Consider the following 24,052-nt stretch of genomic DNA (forward strand, 5'->3'; position numbering starts at 1 on the left):
AATTCTCGAGATCGTTTCAGAATTACTTAGACAGATCTGCTCCTAACATTGTTCGAAGATGGCTTGTGACTTTACTCGCTGCTGTGATCTATATCTATAGGGTTTACTATGTTTATGGATACTTCGTCATCTCTTATGGTTTAGCTACTTACATCTTGAACCTATTGATTGGTTTCCTCTCTCCTAAGGTTGATCCTGAGCTTGAAGCTTTGGATCCTGATTCTTTGCCTAGTGATGTTTCTGATGAGTATAAGCCCTTTGTTCGTCGTCTTCCTGAGTTCAAGTTCTGGTAAGATATTTCTCTTTTTTACTTTTGATGATTGGATGATCTGATTCATGGGTTTGGCTTCTCTCATGGAAAGTTTGTGTTTTTTGCCATTCTTGCTCAAGTTCTGGTAAATTTCTCTTAGTTTAGATGATGGATGGGTCTTTTGAGATAGTTTGATTAATGATTGTCATGTTACTGATTATTAGTGTGAGGTCTAATTTAGGTTTAAATTGTCATGAAATTTGTACTTTACCAATCTTATATTCTGAATTCTCATGAAAGTTTTGTTCTTTTTTTTGTCAATCTTGATTCAGGTATGCGGCGACTAAGGCCTTCGTTGTTGCGTTTGTGATGACTTTCTTCTCGTTCTTGGATGTACCTGTGTTCTGGCCCATCTTGTTGTGTTACTGGTTGGTTCTGTATTCTCTAACTATGAAACGCTTAATCGTGCACATGTGGAAGTATAGATACTTCCCTTTCGACGTTAGGAAGCCTGTAAAGCTCTTCAAGGTTCTTGCTGATAGTGTTCTGACCTTTTTAAGAATCAAGGTAAACGATTTTGTTTTGGATGATAGTCTTGAATCTCTAGTTTGGAAAGTAAAAAGTGATGAGCATAGATTGTTTTTGACAGAGGGATGATGGTGGAAATGATGCTCCAAGTAGCAGCAGTTCATCTCATGGAAGTGAAAAACAGGATTAGATGTAAACCATTGATCAGGTACTGATCTCTACGTGGTGATAGGCGAAAGGATACAAAGTAAGACGAGAAGACTATCAAGTGTACTATATTCATGTTGATGGAATATGAAAAACAAAGTTCTTACAGCTTAACAGAACTAAGAAATCACACTTATGTTTTGAGTAATCTCTTGCAATTTTCTGGATTTCCATTGTAATGTATAACAACAACAAGGGTATTTACAAATTATACGATTGAATGAATTTGGGAATCACATGACTGTAGATACGAATTCCTCTGTGGACACAACTAATCACACAAAGATGTGTTGACAGCCTCCAAATACCTTGCTTGCTGTGGTCGAAATCGTCTTACAGACTCTTCTCTTGTGAAGAGTAGTTAAAAGAGTCTCAAACGAAACCCTCCGAGTCAGGCAGAGTGTTTTCGAGATACTTAACCATCTTTGATCTTTCCTTCTCTGTGGGTTACTGGAAGCGATTTTACGAGAATAATCCAAAATCCGCCATGGAAGCAACAACAAGAATCTTGAGCACTACTGCTCTCAATCGTCGTCTTCTTCTCAGTAAGCTCAACCTAAAACCTGACACCCGTTCCATCAAATTCACAGATCAGTTTTGTTTTCCCTCACACAATGCCATCTCCCGACGATCGTCATCTGCGTCCGCCGCTCGTATACGGTGTTCTTCGCTTCCTCCAAACGCGAATCTCTTCAAATCTCTCTTCTTCCTAACGTCAACGTGTCGTCTCGAGAACTCCGCCGTTCACGCTAACCCATTCCGATCCGAACCTAACGACGGCGTCGCGGTTTGGAACAGAGCTCCGCCGACCGTGAACGGAGGTGGAAACGCGGCGATAATAGCCGGGAGCGAAGGAAAAGAGACGACTGTGGTTCTCCTCGGTTGGTTAGGTGCGAAAGCTAAGCATTTGAGGAGATACGTTGAGTGGTACAACTCCAGGGGAATTAACGCCGTTACTTTCACTGTCGACGTTAGGGATTTGCTCCGGTTAGATCTTGGTCGGAGGCTCGAACGAATGATAGCTGAATTTGGGAACGAATTGGTTAATTGGGTATCGCAGAAGGAAGATGATGGTAGAGAGAAATGCTTGGTGTTCCACAGCTTCAGCAACACTGGTTGGCTTGTGTAGGTTGATGGAAGCCAAATCCTTCGTCAAACTTATTACATTNACGAGAATAATCCAAAATCCGCCATGGAAGCAACAACAAGAATCTTGAGCACTACTGCTCTCAATCGTCGTCTTCTTCTCAGTAAGCTCAACCTAAAACCTGACACCCGTTCCATCAAATTCACAGATCAGTTTTGTTTTCCCTCACACAATGCCATCTCCCGACGATCGTCATCTGCGTCCGCCGCTCGTATACGGTGTTCTTCGCTTCCTCCAAACGCGAATCTCTTCAAATCTCTCTTCTTCCTAACGTCAACGTGTCGTCTCGAGAACTCCGCCGTTCACGCTAACCCATTCCGATCCGAACCTAACGACGGCGTCGCGGTTTGGAACAGAGCTCCGCCGACCGTGAACGGAGGTGGAAACGCGGCGATAATAGCCGGGAGCGAAGGAAAAGAGACGACTGTGGTTCTCCTCGGTTGGTTAGGTGCGAAAGCTAAGCATTTGAGGAGATACGTTGAGTGGTACAACTCCAGGGGAATTAACGCCGTTACTTTCACTGTCGACGTTAGGGATTTGCTCCGGTTAGATCTTGGTCGGAGGCTCGAACGAATGATAGCTGAATTTGGGAACGAATTGGTTAATTGGGTATCGCAGAAGGAAGATGATGGTAGAGAGAAATGCTTGGTGTTCCACAGCTTCAGCAACACTGGTTGGCTTGTGTAGGTTGATGGAAGCCAAATCCTTCGTCAAACTTATTACATTTTGATTGTGATTCTGGTCTCCTTATTACTGATGATGATGATGAATTTAGTGTTGATTTGAGCTAGATGATGAATTAGGTGAGCTTTTTACTTGTGGCAGATATGGTGCTTTGCTCGAAAGCTTCATTGGTAGACAAGATTTAGTAGAAAAGATTAAGGGTTGTATCATTGACTCGGGAGGAGCAGATCCTCTAGATACCAAGGTTTGTTTCTTTTATAATGTTTCTCTCTTTCATGTAACCAAGACTTCCTTATCTTCTTCTATTGCAAGTGGATAGACTTTCTTTTGCTTTCTTGAGAGAACAGGATCTATCTTTTTGAGCTATGCTATTGTGAAACTTTGCTAGTTTGAGTTTTATGTTGAAGAACTCTGTATTTGTTACAAGCATTTGCCAAACCATGACTAGAGGACTTTGATTTTGATATCTAAGCAATTAGCTTTGTAGAGAGATAACTCGGTACTCAGAAAAAAACCATACTTATGAGTTAAAACCGCTGATTTCTTTTATTCACGTAGCCATCATTCAAAGGTTGATGGTACATCGGTCTATATATCTTGTGAATGCCATCTTGTTCTCTTGCAAGATATTGATGTCTTAGGCATGTGAACAAGATAAAATGAGCTTCATAGCACATGCCCTAGTTTGTTCTGAAGTCTCTTTTGTTGAAAATTGTTTCCGTGTACTTGATCATTTCATAGTCTTAATAGACATCATAATTATTCGTCTTGCGTAGATTTGAGTATACCTTTGCAGATTTTATAGATGAACGATTGAATACTGTTCTTGTGCAGATTTGGGCAGCCGGGTTCACCGCTGCTATACTGAAGAAGCGTAGCTCCACCATAACCACAGAACCAAATGGTTCCATAAACGAAGAAAATGCTTCAACCCCACAAAAGAAGGAACCTTTAGGAATGGAAAGCATGCTGCTATCATCTCTAGAGAAAGTCTTCCCCATCATCCTAAACCTCCAGGACGTCAATACGTAAGATTCACACCACACAGTAGAACAGCCCCATCTGCTTCGTGTTTGTATTTTAGGTTGATCAATCTGAGTTATCTTTTCTCTTGCAGGAGGCTAACGAAAGTCATCAAAAAACTATATGAGAACCATCCTCCATGTCCACAGCTCTATCTTTACAGCTCCGGGGACAAAGTAGTTCCGTCTCATTCCGTTGAGCTCCGCATCAGAGAACAACAGAAGATGGGAAGAAACATACATTCTTTCAATTTCACGTCATCACCTCATGTTGATCATTACCGGAACTTTCCTGACTTGTATTCCTCACAGCTTCGCAACTTCTTGGAAAAGTGCCTCACTCCCACAAAACAACAAGCTCTTTGATTCTGTTTTTGGAATATAGATCCTTTTCCACATAATCTTTGTAAGGTTTGCTTCTCTGACTGAATGATTATGAAAGTGGGTAGTAAAACATCCTTCCTGGTTGAAAAAAAAAAAACACCCTTCCTATGGGCGGATTACTTATTTTTATAACGATTAAAATTAAAATTTTATTCTAGGGAAATGCATGGTATCCAAATATATATATATATATATATATATATATATATATATATATTTTAAGAATTGAGAATATTTTTAGTTAGTAAGTACTAAGTAGAGTTATTTACATATTTTGTCTCAATAAATTTATTTACAGAAATATATTAAAAATTCATTATTACATTTATTACAAATATCTAGCAGATAAATTGGCCAAAGCTCAAAGATATGTTAACACAGACTTCATATTTCACCTATCTATCCCTCTTTGTTTTCGTTCTGATTTGGATTATGTAAACAACAATCCTCAATAATCAGTAAAGTATCCAGTGTTAAAAAAAAAAAAAAATCATTCCTTTTTCTCAAACCTCACTTGCCGCGTGATTAGCACTAAAATGCTCATCGAAGAGTGAACGAAATAAATAAAAGTCAATAAAAAATAGATATTTAATCCATTATATAAATTTTGTGCTTTTTTATATTTTTTGATAAGTTGATGCTTTTTTAACATTTTCTCCACAACAAATTACTACATCTATCCTAAATTATAAAAGATGTTTTATAAAGCACCAAATTTAAGAAATTACTTTTAAAAAACTAATTAACAGTTAACTAAAAATACTATTTAACCAATCATGAGAAAAAACTGCATAATATAAATAAAAATTGCCCAACAACATTGAAAAAAGTATAAAAGTTTGTAAAACATCTTATAAAATGAAACAAAAACAAAAAACTTCTTTAAGATCAAAAGGAGTAATAATTTTGCTTCCAATAAATATATATAATACTAATTTTGATAAGAACAAATATATATTACTAATTTTTATTCTTTTGTTGATTTATATTTTTATATCTTCCCACATTATATATATGTTTATTTTGGAAAAAAAAAATTTACTTACCGACTTTTTTTATATCTTTGAACTCTTTTTGCTTCTTTCTCAGCTAAATTATACTAATAAATTTTATTTTATTTTATCATCTTTTTAAAATTATTAATTAAAAAAAAAACTGTAATTCTTTAGTGTACTAATTTACCTTTACATTTACAAAGCCGCTTCTTCAACCCTTCTCACGATGCCGCTTGGTTTTATCGAATTCAAATCATGAATCGCCAAATTCACGGAACTGTATCTTCCTAGAAACCCATCTCCTTGAATTCTCTCCCAGATTCCAACTCAGGTTCTTTTCTCTATCACTCTTCCTTGGGAATTTTTGTTTTGTTGTTGCTGTTATTATCATGCGGTGCTTGACTAGTATGTTGCACTAGAACCAGCCAATGGAGCTTTTGGGTCGGAGATTTGAGTGTATACCCGGAAGAGAAGGCTAAAGCGAGAACCTTTGGGGATAACTCCCGACAAAAGAATCAATTCCCACAAAGTAAGTTTCCTCCTTTGAGGAGGTTCTGGAAATTAATATGACCCAACCCACCCTCTAGGGTTGTTAGTGATCGGGTTGTATCATCTGGAAACATTCTGCACTGAGTAATGCTCGCTTAGTTGTGTTTGCCTCTCTCTTTCTTGATTCACTTGGCAGCATGGTCTTAAACAACATTGAATTCTTGGCATATACAAGTAAGTATGCTTACAGTGATTAATTGAAATTACTGTCAAAGATTTGTTTTATGCACGAAAGTGACCGTTCGTTTCCGATATAGAATGTTGTGGTTAATCCTGCAACAAAAAACGGTTTGCTGCGGCTTCAATGGTATGCAACTGATGCACAAAGTAGGTACATTGTGTGGGCGGATTACTTATTTTTTATAAAGATTAAAATTAAAATTTTATTCTACGGAAATGCATGGTATCCTAAGAATTGAGAATATTTTTAGTTAGTAAGTAGAGTTATTTACATATTTTGTCTCAATAAATTTATTTACAAATATATATTAAAATTTATTATTACAAATATCTAGTAATGTTAAATTGTCAACCATCAAAAAATTTCCCAAATATTCACCATTATCAATAATATCTCCTAAAACATTCTGTAAAAAATGTTTTTTCTTAACTTCCTACCTAAAAATATAATTTCCCATATATGTTTGGATTGCGTCATTTATTGTATTTCTTTCAAATCAATTTGTTTTACTAATTTTGATTGTAAAGTCTTTACAAATTAACATCAATTGAGAATTATGATGCAGAATAAAATTTTGGTATCGCTTTTTAAAATTCTGGCATCACTTTAAAACTAATGCTAAACAAATATATATATATATATATATATATATGTAAATTATATATTTTTCGCCGACATATTTAACCATTTAACCTACAAAACTAATAAAATTACATGTTGATTTGATTTATTAGAATTTGATGGATTCTTGGGTTAACACAATTAATGTATCTTATAATTAATGTAACACCCAACTAATTAAGATAATGTAATAGATTAGTTTTGTTCAAAAAAAATGTAATAGATTAGTTAGGGTTACACTAAATATTTACGTCTGAAAATTTCTAACTGAACTCTAAATAATATAAAATATGAATATTAAAAATGAAAAGTAAAGTTAAAATTATATCGAAAAGCACATAATAATATTGAATTGATTGTAGAAAATATGAACATAATATTGAATTGATTGTAGAAAACCACATTAAAAATTTCAGTTTTTCTTACAACTGTTTTTCTTGTGTTGTGTTTATTTTTAATGCCCTAATTGATTTTTTTTTTTACTTTGTGGAACTCTTCTATTTTAATGCCCTATTGTTAGTTATTTTTAATTTAAATAACATTAGATAAATATAATATTTTGTTGAAGAAAAAAACATAAAAGAAGATCTTTTCAATTAGAAATTCTTTTTAATCAAAGCATATATATATATATATTTTACTAACATACTTTAGGTTCATATTTATTAGAATAATATATTTATGTATTTTGTTGAAACAAATATATTTTACACTTTTCTTAGATAGAAAAACAAACAAAAGAAGAAGAAGAAATATACAATTCAACATATCTGAAAGAGTCTATTAAAAAAATGTGATATTGAACTTAAGTTATCCTTATTCTAAGCTAATAATGTCTTTTACTAATATAGACACATATATTGATATTATGTTCATATGTGTTTGACTAATAGTTTTTGTGTCATCTTTCAAAAAAAGGAAAATGATACACTTACTTAAGTTAGAAAATAAATATTAATATAATCAGTTTATAAAATATTAATTTTCATATAGTGTTCATATTTTGTAAAACTATGTTGGACAATGAAATTTTAAAATAAGTACAATGTCTACTATATCTCTTTTTTTTTTCCGGCAAATCAAATATATTGAAATAAAAAAATGTTTACATAATACATAAGCATGTCAAGTGTTACCTAGGGCGTATTTGTGGTGTGATGAGTATGAACATCTCTATCCTTTAAATTGTAGGCACAATGGCAGGCGTAATGGGCAGGAAAAACATTTTAAAAGTTTGTCTCATATGTAGACATTTCTGTCTTGGAATTTAGATCCAAGAATCAAAAACCTTGTGGAAGCTACATGCTTTAAATACTTTTTAAGTATTCCCAAGAGGGCACCTAATCTGAATATGAAGCTCATCACCGTTCTAGCAAAGTTTTATGGCGTAGAACATTACACTTTTGCTTTTGGAGAGAGAAATGGTAGTAAATTCTATGTAGATATCTGACTTGAAGATATCTTATATAGTACTGGAATTCCAATTGATGGGTGACAGATATTTAATTTGAATTTTTATGCTTAATCTGAATTTTTATTTAATTTTAATTTTTGATTGTTATGCTCTATTTGAATTCAGGTATCTGGATATGAGGATCAATATCCCTACCGTACAATTATGGAACACCTAAAAGTTACAGAAGATGAGCCTCGCAGCTTGCTTTATCAATATGAGGGACAAAACTCTCTCACCATCTATCTCAAGAAGCTGCGATCTAGATTTGAAAACGGTGCCAGTTGAAGCGGATGATTTCGATGCCTTACCGAAAGACATATCTTTTATTTTTGGTGGGGAGTTTGCTTTTTTCAAAAACAACATAAAGTGTATCTCCTATATATCTACCCTTACTTGGAGATTCAGTGAATTACTATGATTGGGGAGCAGCGACGTTTGCATTCATTAAGCAAGGATTAAAATCAATGAGGAATGATCTTGCAATCTATAAGACCTGACAATTCTCTGGTTTTGGGTATGCTTTGATGGTATGTGTGAAACCAGTAAAACACATAATTAGCCACTTTGTTACATAATAAAATAGAGATATTCTTTCGTAAGCTTGTTTTCTCTAGATTTCTTGTCAAAATCTCTGATAGATAACTTGATCGGTTTCAAAATCTTGTTAATGACTAACTTTGAAATCAATGTTTATATAATAACTAGATCAGGACCCGCCCAATGTGCGGGTTTAAAGTTTTATAAATAACGTTGTGTATAAGTCTTATTTTTGCTATAATATATTGATTTATATTCATTTACAAATCTTTTATGTATGTCACCATTATAAGCGTATTTTTAACACCTAGATATATTGTATGTTACAAATATATTCTTTACCACCACCTAGAAAATGTTTATATGAACAACTGTTATATATGTCTTTTTACTTTCACTTTTGCATAGTTTTTTTAATTACTAAAATTATTGGCTCAAAAAATATTTTGAAGAAAAAATATATTACATGGTATACTAATCAATGATGTAACATTACAATAGTGTATGACCAATCATAAAAAGAACCTCGGCTCCGCCCTTCTCCCTTGCGTCCAACCTCCTCCACCATGGAGAGAACTTTGACTCCACCTTCCTCCCTTGGGGAGATAACCTTGCGTCCAACCTCCTCCACCGTCCTCTCTTGGGAAGATAACCTTGCGTCCAACCTCCTCCACCATAGAGAGAACATGGTCACGTCTTTTAGGTATCTAAAAATGGCTTGCTCCGACAACCAATGAAACTAAAGACCATTTTCTAACGTCATAAAATCTTTTGATAGCAACTAATATTAAATTTTCTAATGTATTCGTGGAAGTATCTTTGACATACCGTGATGTAGCCTTTGTCTCTGGAACGCCCGGACGGCCACCTTGCTTAGTGAGCCCCATGTCCACTCTCAGTCTATGGGCCCACCTTTCTCAGTGGGCCCCACGTCTACTTCTGCCCACCCATATCCGACGGCCGGTTTGTTAAGTCCGAGAGACTTTAAATACTTACCCCTATAAATCACCATATGATCTTTTGAGTTCTCTTAGGACCCTTAATCGAAAAGATAAGTGCACTTTGGTGATATAGGTGACCAAATCGATTCTTGTAAACCTATCCGCCAACTAGGGTGTCACAGTCTCTGAACTCCTATGGATCTATCAACAACAATTTATGTTTTTCCAATCTATCTATGTTTGTTGTAAGCTTGTGTTTGATTAGCCTATTTTATCTAACCATTAGGTTAGCTTATATTTTTTATCTCCCTTTGGGATTGAATGAATAGTACCAATTATGTTTGCACAAAAAGGGTCTATGACCAACCAATCAAGGTTGAAAAAATAGAAGAAAATTAGTTTGACATAAATAAAGAAATAATAGAAAATTAGAATCACGATAATATATGAATTCCAAATAATTCAAAGGTGAAAAGATAAATTAAATAAAACAATCTAAAAATACTGCATTAAATTTTAAAATACAGTATTTAAAAAAGAAGACGCATATATTAATCTTTTTTTGTCAATATATTAATATTACCTATTACAAACTGAGAAAAAAGAGTAAGTAGGAGAAATTTTGGTTTAAAAAATAAGAAAAATTTACCTTTCCATAAAAAAAGTTTTACCAATAGAACAAAGTTGAAAGTAATCTTTTTGAATAAATTATTTTGTTATATGAAAAGTATGAGACAATCTATGTTTATATAGAAGTGAGTATTAACAAAATTTAGAATTAATAATTAACTGTATGTTTTCCTTAATCCCATTTCTATTTTTTTTTGTAGAATTAATAATTATCTTTTTACATTTTTAATATTGTTTAAGACAAAATATTTTGTTTTTGTTGTAATCTCAAATCCTTTCTATTAAATATTAACTTTTACACATGTCAAAATCTCAGATTGGTATAAACTTGACACATGTCAAAATCTTGTTAATGACTAACTTTCAAAACCTAACTTTATATAATAAAACATTATTTTTGAAAATCATATTAAGTTAATAATTTAATATATTGAAAAAAAATTGAATATAAAAATAATTTGTATAGTGTCTTATATATTTTCTTAAGACTCTTTTACTTTTATTTTTAAATATTAACAAGTATAGAATTGACAAATGTTGACATACACGTGTAGCAATATGAGTTAGCTACTTTGAAAACCAAAGGGAAAAAAAGCATAAAAATATCCCATTTACAATTAGAGGTGTAAAAATGGATCAACTCAACTCAAACCAAACCATGAACCTTAATGAGTTAACAAAATTTAATTATTCTAATGAGTTCACGAATAAAATAGGCTAATTGGTTTAGTAGATCAACTGAATTGAGTTGCAATGAGTAATAGTTTAATCATTTAATCCATCAATTCTATTTTTATCGAGTGAAATGGTTAAATCGGTTAAATATAACCAAAAATCTGTAAAGCAATCAAAATGTATAAACCGATTAATGGTTTGATTTTTTTTTCCCAAAACAGCTTCATCGTGATTTGATGAGAAAAATAGAATTTGGATCGGATCTTTGCCGGCGGGAACCAGACAGCTGGTTCGCTCCTCTCATCCTCGCCTGAGTTCAGGTTTGTTTCTTCTCTCGTACTCTCTCTCTCTCCCTCTCTCCGTCTGTCTTGGTGTCTTTGTCTCTCTCTCGGTCTCTCTGTTTTTTTCTGGGTTTTGATATCTGAGAAACAAATTGACTCTGGGTTTTGATTTTTTCTGGGATTTGATATCTTAGAATCGCTACTCTCGGTGTTTTGTGTATCTATGTTTGGTGGTGTATTCAAGTTTTAAACAATTGTATAGGAAACTGGATTGCTTGTTAGATTACTTGTGTTTGTTGTTTTAATGTTCATTATTTAGCTTCTTTGGATAATCGAGAAGACTATATATATATATATATATATATGATGCCATGTCTAATGTTGCAAGAGAAGTTGACTTTTGGTAGACAGACTCAGCGAGCCTCTCCTTGTAATTATCATAAGCTCCTGTTGCATATGCTCTTCGTTTAGACCAATAATGGCCTCTAAAATAAAAGCACCCGACAATTGTGTGATTCCTCAAAGCATCTCCTTATGCTTCTGAATTTCTTTTTCCATAACTAAAATTCTTCTCTGTGACAAATGGATGCTCAAGAAGGAGTTTGGGTTCCAGAAGCTTACTTTTGTTTATTTTCATGTCTCATGTTATCCCAAGACAACATCATGGGTGAATAATAGTGATTGTTGTTCGTGGGATGGTATCACGTGTGTGATGCTACGTCAGGCAATGTTGTCGGAAGTTCCAGCTGTCTCCATGGCCAGCTGTCTCCATGGCCAACTTAGACTACTTCATCTCCGTGACTTGAACCTGGCATATAACAATTTCACTGGTTCGCCAATCCCAGCTGGTTTTGATAAACTGATGGAGCTATAAAGACTTAACCTCGCCCGTTCATCATTTTCAGGCCCAACTCCAACCAATCTTCTTCAACTAACCAATTTGGTGCCTCTCGATCTTTCTTATTCATCTTTTGCTATTGATGAATCTTTTCTTCGTCTACTTGCTCAAAACTTTGAGTAACCCTTAGAGAACTGAATATGAGCTTCTCGAACATTTCCTCAAAAGTTCCAAATGAGTTTTCAAACATGTCGTCTCTAAGATTGCTACATCTTGTCGAGGTGCAACCTACTTGGAGAGTTTCCAAGCAGTATCTTTCTGATCCCCAAGTTAGAGTCCATTGCCTTAGACTACAATCTAAATCTGAGAGGCAACCTTCCCATTTTTCATGAAAATAACTCTTTGTTTGAGATAAGCCTTTACAACACAGCTTTTTCAGGTACCATACCCGACTCCATTGGTAGCCTCAAACATTTGGTTTCTTTGACCCTTTCCTATTCTAACTTCTTATGAATGTTTTCCAAGTCCCGAAACTTGTTTTTCAGCTTCGATAGTGCAGAACTTCCTGATCCCTGAATTGTAGCTTCCTCGAGTTCTTTCAATGAACCAAGCAACTCGTGGTTTTCTTGTTCCAGTTTTCCATTCTTATACTTCATCTCTTTAAGATACGTCTCTCTGCCAGCCAAATGATAAAGTTGTGTTCTATCGTCTTGTAGACTACAATATACTATTTGAAATATTAAATTGCACATTATAATTAGTATAAGTATTTTTCTTCCAACAAAAAAAAACTATTTATTAAAACATTCTAAAACCAAAGTTTAATAAGATTTGATATTTAACACACAACATTGCAAGGGTTTTTGGTGTTCAATGCTGAGTTATGTGTGTTTTGGTTCACCTTTTGCCCAAAAAAAAAAAAGTGTGTTTTGGTTCACCTACTAAACCGGTTCGTTGGAAGGCAAGGTGAACCGACATGTCATACATAAATGAACCAACCCAGCGGGTTTGTTTTCTTTTTTCAATCTTCTTCTCCTTCGATCCCCAAATCAAAAAGTTTCTGAGACGAACAACCCCAATTGGTTGATTTATTATATACTCTGATCTTCGGAAATGGCAGCTGCGGAAGAGTCAAAGATGTCTCCGGCGAATTCGTTTGGTTCTGTCGTTCTCGGCGGTACGTTTGATCGATTACACGATGGGCATCGAATGTTCCTCAAGGTGGTAAATTTGGTATTTTTATTTTCTTCGATTTATTGAGAATCCAAGTAGTATTTTGAATTGTTTGTGGTGAAATATATAAAATCAGGCGGCTGCAGAGTTGGCCAGGGATCGGATCGTAGTTGGAGTATGTGATGGTCCTATGTTGGCCAACAAGCAAGTAAGCAATCACACCTTCAATCTCTGTTTTGTATATATATGTAGCTAAGTTAAGTTGCTTTGATTGATTTCGACTTGGAGTGATGTTGTTACTTATGAGAATATTGCAAAAAAGAAGAACCTTTGAACTGATCTTTGCTATAAAGTCTGAAACTTTTATGCTTTGTTGATGACTTCTTTCGAGGTCTCATTTCATTCTTTTGTGGATACAGTTCACTGAAATGATACAACCCATTGAAGAAAGGATGAGTAATGTGGAGAACTATGTCAAGGTAAATTTCATCTTAAAGTGGAATATTGTCATCAAGTTTCATATACATCTACATAGTCTTCTTCTTCAATGGAATGTTTACATTGAATCATTTAATGTGAAAGGAGAGTGTGTAGATGAAATAGGCTATCACGTGAGTTTACGTTTCTCCATGTTCTTCTTGTGTAGTCTATCAAGCCCGAGCTGGTTGTACAAGCTGAACCTATTACGGATCCGTATGGTCCTTCTATTGTTGATGAAAATTTGGAAGCTATTGTTGTCAGGTTTTTACCATCTATCTGTTGATCTTTTTTGCATATGTTCTTCTATTCCATTTCCATGTTTATAGGCTCTTGTAACTAAACATCATCTACAGCAAAGAGACATTACCTGGTGGCTTGTCAGTCAACAGAAAAAGAGCAGAAAGAGGGCTTTCACAACTTAAGGTTTGTTACTTTTATTCCACCAGTGATTGTGACCTCCTGATGCATTTTAAGATCTTCAACCATCACTTGAACCAATCTTTCTTGGACATGCTTGTACAGATTGAAGTTGTGGAAATAGTTTCTGATGGATCTAGTGGAAATAAGATAAGTTCGAGTACCCTGAGGAAGTTGGAGGCTGAGAAAGCCGAGAAACAAAAACAACCCGCAGAAGAAAAAACATTGTAAACTCATCATGCTTAAACTCTCAACTTTGTTTGTAACTTAATACACTTATGTATACTTCAAAATGCTGTAAATTGGCTGAAACAGATCAATAAAGGTCCAAGCTTTGCATTCCCTAACTCGGAACAAGAACTAGTCATATGTAAAATCAACTTTGTTTGTTATTAGGATACGTTTGTGTGCATTCATTAGATTGATATTCCTCGCAACATCAATAAAGGTCAAGACTTTTGCATACCTTTTGGCTGAAACGGTCTCGTTTTTGTTTGTATGTTAGAAAACGACAACGTTTACAAAGGAAACATGAAGAAGCCAAGTCGGAACAGAAACGTTTTCAACAACGGCTCTTTTGTGATTAATAAAAGAGCAATTTTTTGAATAACAAATCTTTGGAAACTGAAAAATCGGATTCTTGTAGATCTTCTTTATAACTTCCCCATATCTCTTCCTTCTCTTTTAAAATTTGAATCATTCTTCTGATATCACAAAGGAGCGCACAGAGAGAGAAAGAGAGAGAGAAGCGACGTTGAGAGAGAAACGGTTCCTTGATTAACAAGCACTTCTTAGGTAATGATCTCTGATCTCTTCTTCTTTTTCTTCGATCTTTAGGGTTTCTTAGTTTCAGCCATTGTTGAATCGCTTCTACTCTCTCTCTTTTGCAGTTCTTTCTCCCGGAGATACTGAAACATCCCGTTTCAGAGATAACGAAGATCCTTACTCTGTTTCACAAACCCATCACCGTAAACATCTGTTCTGTTCTTATCTCCTCTGTTTCGTTTCGATTCTTCACATTGATTTTGGTGAATTCTCAGTTTCTTTTTTCTGTTTCTTGTTCTAGGGTTTACAAGAGAAGATGAATGATCTAATGACGAAATCGTTCTTAAGTTATGTTGAATTGAAGAAACAAGCGAAGAAAGATATGGAATCTGATCGTGATTTGGAGAAAGGTGAAGACTTTAAGTTCGATTTCAGCCCAGCGGATGAAGAGAACCTCTCTGGTTTCTTTCAAGAAATCGAAACCATCAAAACCCTAATCGAAGAGATCACTCATCTCTTACTCGATCTCCAAAACCTAAACGAAGAGACCAAATCTACTCACAGCGCCAAGATCTTACGCGGGTTAAGAGACAGGATGGAATCAAACATCGTCACCATCTCTCGCAAGGCCAACAGAGTCAAAACCCTAATCGAGGCTTTGGAGAAGAGCAACGTCGCGAACCGTGCGAGTTTCAAGGAAGGGTCTTGCGTGTACAGGACAAGAACTTCGATTACTAATGGAGTTAGGGCGAAACTGAGAGATACGATGAGTGAGTTCCATCGTCTGAGGGAAAAGATCTTTGCTGATTACAGAGAAGATCTCAAAAGGAAGTATTTTTTAGCGACTGGTGAAGAACCAAGTAATGAGGACATGGAGAAGATGATCTCTGGATCAGGGTCTGGTTCTGATTTGGTTAAGACGTTTGAAGTGAGGCCAGAGATGGATTTGAAGACTAAAGAGAGACATGAAGCAGTGAATGATATCAAGAGGAGTCTTAACAGGCTTCATCAAGTGTTTCTTGACATGGCTGTTCTTGTTGAGACTCAAGGAGATCGGATTGATGACATTGAAGCTAATGTGGCTAATGCAGGGAGCTATGTCAGTGGAGGAACCAACAGTTTGTACTATGCTAATCAGATAAAGAAGAAGACTAAGAGTTGGGTTCTTTGGGTTTCGGTTTTGGGTGTTCTTATTCTCCTTGTATGTGTCATCTCAATGCTTGCTTCTCGTTGAGTGTTCTTGAGGAGAGATTAGGTTGCTTATTCTGTTCTTTTGAATGATCTCAACTTGAGAGATACTGCGCTGGTCTAATCTCTATTCAGTAGATGTTTTTCATGATTTGTGTATGATCAGAAACTTTATGTTTTGAAACTATGAAATTTCTTGACTCTGTATTTGAATTTCAGGTTTTGATTTGATGAATCTTTCTTTGTCCAGAGATCTTTTGTGTTGATCGTATAACCAAACTTGAATTGACTGGCTTAACTTAAGAGACAAGTACACGAGATAATGTTTCTATTGGACTAGTTAGATATCTGAAGTGTTCTGAATCGAGACAATAGTTTATATAATTAATTGACAAGATTGGACTACTACTAGTAGAGTAGAGAGATTTCAACAAGAATCAAACAAAATTTGGTGAGATTTGACAAAGATGTGGTACAAACAATAGAAAACAAGCAAGCTAATGGAAATGGAAATGGAAATGGACGAAGTTTTAAAATTGGTTAACTTAACTGTTAAACCTATTATTAAGTTGGTTTACTAATTAGTACACAACAACTAGTTGATTCTCTTTTAGATTAGATGATTGGCTGATCACTTGCTGTTTCAGTTACTTTTTGCATCTACCATTTACGTCAACTAGTCAGTAAACCAAGGTATACTAAAATTTTCAATTGACTAGCAGATTTTGAGAACATTGACTAAGAAAAGAGTGATGGGGTAATGGTTTAAGAGAATTGACAAGTGTAAGATGGCAAAAACATATGGTTCCCAATCTAATCAAAATTTTATCAATCCCAAATGGACAAACACACAAAACTGGAATCAATACCCATCATGCTTTTTCTTCTTCTTTTCTTTATGGACCCATACACATAACTTACATATGCATTTGTGAATTACATAATATCTACTTCACACTTTGTATACACAAATATTTATGAGTGTATATATATATAGGATAGTATTGTGGTTAGTGGTCCACACACACCAAACATGAGCCACTCCCTCTTAAGTTTTAATTAGTCCTCCTGATTGTAATTTTCAATGATTCATGTATTTAGCTTTTAAAATGTAATGATTCTCATCTTCTAAAAAGCCTTTTGCTTAGTATCTATCATAGCCTCTTCAGTCGCTTCAACATCATCATAACTTTAATGGAGAGGATGTGGTGAATAACTAATACTTATATGTCAAGATGAATGGAATTAATCATTACGATTCATTAGACTGAATTTTGTAACATTGCAAAGGTAAAATGAAGGAACATATAGAAGAAAAAAAAACTAAATTACAAAATATTACTGTAGAAAGTTGATTTTTTTTTTTTTTAATTTTTGGAAAAAAAAGAAAGAAAACTAACCTTTTTATTTACTCTTTAAAGTTTTTTTTTAGGTGAAGTTTAAAGTTCAAATTTTAGTATTAACATAACTGTGTTTTATTTAACGAAAATCATTAAAATAATTCTATAATTTACTCATTGGAACTAAGCTATATTCAAAATTTTCTCGAATATTACCAAAAAATTTCTACCCAGTTACTGAATCATAAAAGTTACCGAAGAATTTTAGTAAAAAGATTTTCGAGCATTAGTGGAATCCACTGAAATGGACTTCTCAAAAGATTTTTGTTGTTGTTGTTGTATAAATTCATTTCTGGTCAACATCTTTAAGTCTTTGGAAGATAAATGTCAATTTCATCATCTGCCCCTTCACCCAAATTACCAAGAAAAATAATATAGTTTTGGCTACAAATTAAATCTAGAAACTGATGCAGTATTATTTGGATTCTACAAATTAAATCTACATATTTTTCTATTTTTAATGTGAGATATAAAATATTAGTGGAGATCAGTTTAATCTAAATATAGTGTTTGGAGTAAGATTAAAGTACCATTGAAGCTGGTCTTAAAACATTAACAACATGCTTCTTTGTTATAGTAATATTTTGTAGGTTTTTCCATGAACTCTATCAATGCTAAACATTCACGATCAATTGTAGGTTTCAAAGGCATAATTAAAAAATGTAATAGTGATTTGTACTAGTGTTGTTATTGTGTTAATGTTCATATAAGTATCATGTTATTTGCAGAAAATTACTATTTTGATTTAAGATAATTAATTAGTTATAATAGTTTTTCAGAAAATCAATCATATGGCTATGGTGGTGGAGAATAATTATATTTTTCGGGTATACGATTCATTAGGTTTTGTAGGTACCACATAACAAAAGTCATCAAAAATTTAATATGTCAGTAATTGTCAAACAAATGTATGAAAAAGTTGATTAGGTGGCTGGTGGCATATTGATATACTGTTCCCAAATATCAAAAAATTATAATATCACCACTTCCTAGAGTTTGATCTTTACCACCTGTATCAAGCTTTGAAATTTCTGAACCACACTTTCTCATATATAATTATGATATCACTTCATAGATCGTTTGATCTTAATTACCACCTGTATCAAGCTTTGAAGTTTTTGAAGCAGACTTTCTCATATATAATTAAATGTATAGATTGGGTAAAACAATAAATATATGCATGGTGTCAAAATGGGTGGCTTGAGAGAGACAGAGAGATCTAGTATGAAGTTTAAATTATGTGAATTGATACATCATATATACATGCGTGATGTGTGTATCATTTATAAAATATTTCACATTGTTGGATAAGGAGGTCAAACAAAAAAAATATGAAGGAAGTACGTATGTTCAAGGAAATATTATTTGTGTTTAGCACAAATATAATTTCTCTTGTCAACGAAATATATTTTTAGGTATGGAGAATGGATTAGAACTAGATTTGTTGACTTTATCTTGTAATTACCATTTTCATATATATATATATATATAACAAATATATTTTCATGAAAATAAATGAAAACAAAACATTTAAGGTCAGAAAAAATACAAACATTAATTAGATACAATAAAACATAAAGAAAAAACATTGATAAAAAGTTTTGTAACTCAAGCAAGTAACTAACTATTACAAAACGAGTTGATGGTCGTATCCAAGCGTACTAACGTATATGCAATTGTCCACCGATTACGAGAAGTTGTCTGGAGGGGAATATATAATTGGATTAAGAAAGAAAACTAAAGTTGAATATCGTACTTAGCAAGAGAATATGTACTTTTTGTTAAAGAAATAGAGAATATGTTATGGATGTGGATTAGACTAAGTTAAGCCTAATTATAAGAATAGTGTTAGACTAATTATTGATTGGCTTGACATCCTGATTGCGACTTTTCATAAAATAAGAGATATTTATCATGAAAATGAAATAAAATGAGCATTCTATGTCTTATGAAAAACCCAAAGATAATATCTCCAACTTCTATCTAAATAAAGAAAACATTGGTAACAAAACAGTTTCATAAGAAGAAGATAATAACTATAAAGGTTCATAAGACAGATGTTTTATCCAACTTATAGTTATTAGTAAGAAATTAACGGACGAAAACATATGAGTTGTATTTTCCAATCTATTGAACTGAAAACCAAAAAAAAAAAAAAAACAGTAATATCTCGACTTGTTTTGTTAATTTTTTTTTCTTAAAGCTTTATTTTGTCGGCTAATTCTAAAGGGTTTCTTGATATAAATAGTAATATTATTTACCAACCAAATATGTTATTGCCACATGCAGTAAGTCATTATAAATTGAAGCCAGGGGTCTTATTATCATACAATGCTTCTAATAAATTATTTAACTAACTAAAGAACTAAACTTTATTAGATGTTAAAAATATATTTTCCGACAAAAACTATATTCTTAATAATAGTATTAAAAAAATTTAATTACAATTTGGAGTTTTCTATCTGCCCTTTAAACGTTTCTTTGAAAACTATAAGAAAAAGCGAAGACTTCGGATCCTTTCTTTCTCAAATTTGTAAGAAGAGAGAGAGAGAGAGAGAGAGAGGTTACGTTTTGGTGGTGACCACTTCTTTTATTTTGTTACCTGCGGTGAGATCGGCGGCGGACTCAAGACGACGGGAGTCATGCCGAGATAGTCACTGGCGAATCCGTTCTTCTTCTTCTTCTCCGGAGACGACGAGAGCATCGAAGAATCTGTCAAGAAAACAGCCAATGTTTGCCTCTGTTTCTTCTTTTTCTCTCGACGATATTGTCTCTCGGATCCGGTGAAGAGAAGCTGCCCGCTGATCTCATCTTTGCAGTTTTTAAAAGTTTTCGTCTTTTGAATCCGTCGATTTCATTTGAGGTTTGTTTTCATTTCTCTTTAACATTTGGGGAAGAAGGCTCTTCTTCTTCTTCTTCCTCTGTTTCTGGATCTGTTGTGTTTTCTGAATTGGATTTGAGGAGCTTCAATGGTTAATAAGTTGGGAGTAATGTGAATCTGAGATTGTTCAAGATTGGGTCTCATGTGCATAGATCATGTTTTTATCTTTTGGGTTTGTCAAAGTGTCTAGCTTTAGATTATAAAAACCTCAACTTTGATTGCAAATCCCAACTTTGTATGTCAAAAGTGTTGAGCTTTTGTTTTGTTTCCTTTAATTTGGCGTTGATGAAGCATTTATAAAAATATGAACTTTGTGTGACTGCGGTTATTGGTATGCTGAAAAGAGATGTCCTTGAAAAGCATCCTTCGTGATCTGAAGGAAGTGAGGGATGGACTTGGAGGTATCTCGAAGCGTAGTTGGTCAAAGTCGTCTCACATTGCTCCTGATCAAACAACACCACCTCTGGAAAACATCCCGCAGAGCCCATGGGCTTCTTTGCCGCCTGAGTTGCTTCACGACATAATCCGGAGGGTTGAAGAGAGTGAGACGTCTTGGCCTGCTCGAGCTGCCGTGGTCTCTTGTGCTTCCGTCTGTAAATCATGGAGAGGAATCACTATGGAGATTGTGAAGATCCCTGAGCAGTGTGGGAAGCTCACTTTTCCAATCTCATTGAAACAGGTAAAGAAAGTTAACTTACCGGTTCTTTCTTCACATCATCATCTTCAAAGCTCTCATCATCATCTTCAAAGCTCTCTGTAGAGCTGCTCATGTTTGCTTATCTAAACTTCTTGTTTGATTGTGAGCAGCCGGGGCCTCGAGACTCTCCTATTCAATGCTTTATTAAGAGGAACAGAACAACAGCTACATATATTCTCTACTATGGCTTGATGCCTTGTGAGTGAGATCTTTATTTCAAGTTTAAGAAATTGCTGTTCAACGATGTGGTTGTTCTGACGATATTGATCACTTTGTGAGTTTCAGCTGAGACAGAGAACGACAAACTGTTGTTAGCAGCAAGAAGGATTAGAAGAGCGACGTGCACGGATTTTATAATCTCACTATCTGCTAAAAACTTCTCACGCAGCAGCAGCACTTATGTTGGCAAATTAAGGTAACTGTCCCTAGTTCCACCTGCATCAAGTCTTAACCATCGAAAGCTCCTTTTTCTAAAGAGTCTGTACTTATATTGTGGGATAGGTCTGGTTTTCTTGGAACCAAGTTCACAATATATGACAACCAAACAGCATCATCCACAACACAAGCTCAACCTAACAGAAGGCTTCACCCCAAGCAAGCGGCCCCTAAGTTACCTGCCAATAGCTCTACCGTAGGAAACATTACCTACGAGCTCAATGTTCTTCGCACAAGGGGACCTAGAAGAATGCATTGCGCTATGGATTCTATACCCCTCTCTTCTGTTATTGCTGAACCATCAGTAGTTCAAGGCATAAAAGAGGAAGTATCATCCTCGCCTTCACCAAAAGGAAAAACCAGCGCAACAGACAGAGAGGTCCCTGATATCTCCCCAAGCTTAAGAGATCAGCCGCTGGTTCTCAAAAACAAATCCCCACGATGGCACGAGCAATTGCAGTGCTGGTGCCTCAACTTCAAGGGGAGGGTGACCGTGGCTTCTGTTAAAAACTTCCAGCTTGTGGCAGACATTGACACTTCATTGGAAGCGCCGCCTGAAGAACATGAGAGAGTGATTTTACAGTTTGGCAAAATCGGTAAGGACATTTTCACCATGGATTATCGCTACCCTCTCTCTGCTTTTCAAGCCTTTGCTATATGCATCAGCAGCTTTGACACCAAACCGGCTTGTGAAGGGTAAAGTTAACCCCCTTGAGTATAATCCATCTCCGCAAATCGTCATAGAAGGCTTTTCTTATCTTTAGGTTTCAATGTTCAATTCACGAAAAGTTCTTTGTATGTAGAATGTTGTAGCTCTTTTGAACTATGCTTCTGTTTGATGGGGCACTCGGTGGATAAGCTTAATGATGTTATATTATATCCAATGTAATATATAAACAGAAGCCATTACAAACAACATATAAAACTCTTGAGCTTCAAAACCTAACGTGACTACAGACTCTTCCCCCCAATACCAGTGGTCTCTTTCACAGTCCATGTCCTTCATACTCTTCCTGCCCAAAGGTTCTCATCTCAGTGTTGAATAAGTCAGAAACTCCATTGACGTAAACTGAAATGGTTGGCGGGGAATAGGATTTCTGCAATTGCAAAGAGCAAGGAGTCACGCCAAGGCAATCACAATTTTAAATCAAAGCATATAATGTGCACAGTTTAAGTGAAGGAGAAATGGGACTCACGGTCTAGGGCCGTAAACTTTGATCTGGCGGATATGAGTGTCTCTCCCGTTGAGATGATTCGACAAAATGGCTATTTGCAACATAAATGTATTGACAAAAGTTTCCCTGAGAAGAGAGCACAAAATGGTTAAAAGTTACCAGCTCAATGCGTAGTAGTAACAAACAGAAACAAATCATTCATGACAGCAGAAGTTAGTTTAGACCTTTACTAAGTGAAACCTCAAAAAGCTAATACAACTTGCTAGCTAAAGACATGTCTAAACTTGGTAGCTAGCAGATTTTCTCTAATCAGAGAACTAACATTGTAGCAAACACCTCTCCTCATCTTTATCAGCAGCTAGCTAGATTCTTGTAACGAAACAACCACAGAGCCATAATTTGAATAAGAAACAAACATACCGTGGATCAGTTCCAGAGAGAGATAAGCAAACCCAACCAGTTGGTTTAACAAGCTCCACACTTTTAATCTCCTAAACAATGAAAGAGTAACACACAACATGAAATATCAATCCATCATCAGAAGTTAGATTCTCTAAGCAAAAGCTATATTACCTTTAAGTTATGAAAACCATCACCAGCTCGAATAGAGATTTTACTAGGCGTGTAGCTCTCATCAAGCTTAAAGTCAACATACAGAACCACTAACTTTCAAAATTCAAAACAAAAAGGGGTTACTCAAAATCAAAATACCCAAAGATAACAAAACGAAAGATCTAATAAGCGAACAGATTCACAAAACCATACCTGCAATTTCACTTTCTTCTGGAATTGAATGTTAATCAGATGTGGTTGTAACCCATCTGATCTACAAAATCAGAAACAAAAAAAAATATAAAGTCGAATCATTTGAGTAAATAGAGAGAGATGAAATTTAAAGGGTTTTTTTTTTTGGTCTCAACTGCCAATAAGTCTCGAGATTGTCGTCGCGGAGAGTGGTGACGCCATTGCCAGGCTTACAAGAGCTCACGCTCCAAGCTGCGTTTTTGCTCATCTCTCTCAGATCGTCTTCTATTATTAGCTTATCGTTTCCTCCTCTGATCTTTCCTTCTTCTTCCGATTCCGATGACTCTGTCGCCATAGCTCACCCCTCTCCGAGATCTTAGATTCGATATTTGAGAATCGTACACCTAAAACCCTCCAACGAGGTTTTGAATTTGTCTTCTCTCTCTCTGGCTCATAGAAAAATGTCGTGTCGTTAATGAGCGCTTGAAACGGCATTATGTTTGTTATTGTTAAATGGAAACGACAAAAAAACGATCATTATGTTTGTTACTCAGATAGTTTATTTTCTGAGTAAAAGAGAGAAGTTTAGGGGATAGGGCAAAAAAAAAAAAATTACCCAAAATATTGATTTAAGTTTTCGGTTTGGTTTTGGTTTCGCTTACATAGGTAATCAAACGCAGTTCGGACCGAACACGTCGGACCAATCTGTCTGCAGCACCATTCTGAGTACGTGGAATTAACACAGAGCAAAAGAAGTAAATTCCTTTTTGT

General features: G+C 34.8%; 6 protein-coding genes across 6 annotated transcripts in view; 5 read left to right on the plus strand and 1 right to left on the minus strand.

Annotated features, from left to right (window-relative positions):
* Window positions 1–1,218, plus strand: part of LOC104767184 (protein RER1D-like) — an 8,175-nt gene extending 6,957 nt beyond the window's left edge. Inside the window, exons 2-4 of the mRNA XM_010491227.2 lie at window positions 11–289; window positions 583–817; window positions 900–1,218. Of these exons, the coding sequence (XP_010489529.1) occupies window positions 11–289; window positions 583–817; window positions 900–968 (583 nt within the window). The 3' untranslated portion in view covers window positions 969–1,218. The remainder of the gene's footprint in view (window positions 1–10; window positions 290–582; window positions 818–899) is intronic.
* Window positions 1,415–4,377, plus strand: LOC104767185 (transmembrane protein 53-like). Its single transcript, XM_010491228.2, has 5 exons — window positions 1,415–1,465; window positions 2,171–2,815; window positions 2,958–3,060; window positions 3,651–3,844; window positions 3,934–4,377. Exons 2-5 carry the CDS (start codon window positions 2,178–2,180, stop codon window positions 4,202–4,204), a joined length of 1,206 nt encoding a protein of 401 aa, XP_010489530.1. The 5' UTR covers window positions 1,415–1,465; window positions 2,171–2,177; the 3' UTR covers window positions 4,205–4,377.
* On the plus strand, window positions 1,436–2,964 carry LOC104767186. Its single transcript, XM_010491229.2, has 2 exons — window positions 1,436–2,150; window positions 2,856–2,964. The coding sequence occupies exon 1, from the start codon at window positions 1,473–1,475 to the stop codon at window positions 2,112–2,114; it is 642 nt and encodes a 213-aa protein (XP_010489531.1). The 5' UTR covers window positions 1,436–1,472; the 3' UTR covers window positions 2,115–2,150; window positions 2,856–2,964.
* On the plus strand, window positions 12,940–16,041 carry LOC104768208 (syntaxin-112-like). The gene is made up of 9 exons (XM_019241001.1): window positions 12,940–13,147; window positions 13,236–13,307; window positions 13,519–13,578; window positions 13,746–13,840; window positions 13,933–14,002; window positions 14,102–14,223; window positions 14,417–14,492; window positions 14,887–14,964; window positions 15,063–16,041. Exons 1-9 carry the CDS (start codon window positions 13,040–13,042, stop codon window positions 15,993–15,995), a joined length of 1,614 nt encoding a protein of 537 aa, XP_019096546.1. The 5' UTR covers window positions 12,940–13,039; the 3' UTR covers window positions 15,996–16,041.
* On the plus strand, window positions 19,837–22,242 carry LOC104767188 (tubby-like F-box protein 2). Its single transcript, XM_010491231.2, has 5 exons — window positions 19,837–20,212; window positions 20,556–20,909; window positions 21,038–21,125; window positions 21,213–21,342; window positions 21,429–22,242. Exons 2-5 carry the CDS (start codon window positions 20,577–20,579, stop codon window positions 22,060–22,062), a joined length of 1,185 nt encoding a protein of 394 aa, XP_010489533.1. The 5' UTR covers window positions 19,837–20,212; window positions 20,556–20,576; the 3' UTR covers window positions 22,063–22,242.
* Window positions 22,218–23,747, minus strand: LOC104767187 (anaphase-promoting complex subunit 10). Its single transcript, XM_010491230.2, has 6 exons — window positions 23,458–23,747; window positions 23,303–23,363; window positions 23,111–23,203; window positions 22,958–23,028; window positions 22,559–22,663; window positions 22,218–22,459 (listed from the first exon to the last, which is right to left on the minus strand). Exons 1-6 carry the CDS (start codon window positions 23,634–23,636, stop codon window positions 22,390–22,392), a joined length of 579 nt encoding a protein of 192 aa, XP_010489532.1. The 5' UTR covers window positions 23,637–23,747; the 3' UTR covers window positions 22,218–22,389.

The sequence above is a fragment of the Camelina sativa genome, chromosome 19 (genome assembly GCF_000633955.1).
Source record: "Camelina sativa cultivar DH55 chromosome 19, Cs, whole genome shotgun sequence".
Taxonomy (NCBI): domain Eukaryota; kingdom Viridiplantae; phylum Streptophyta; class Magnoliopsida; order Brassicales; family Brassicaceae; genus Camelina; species Camelina sativa.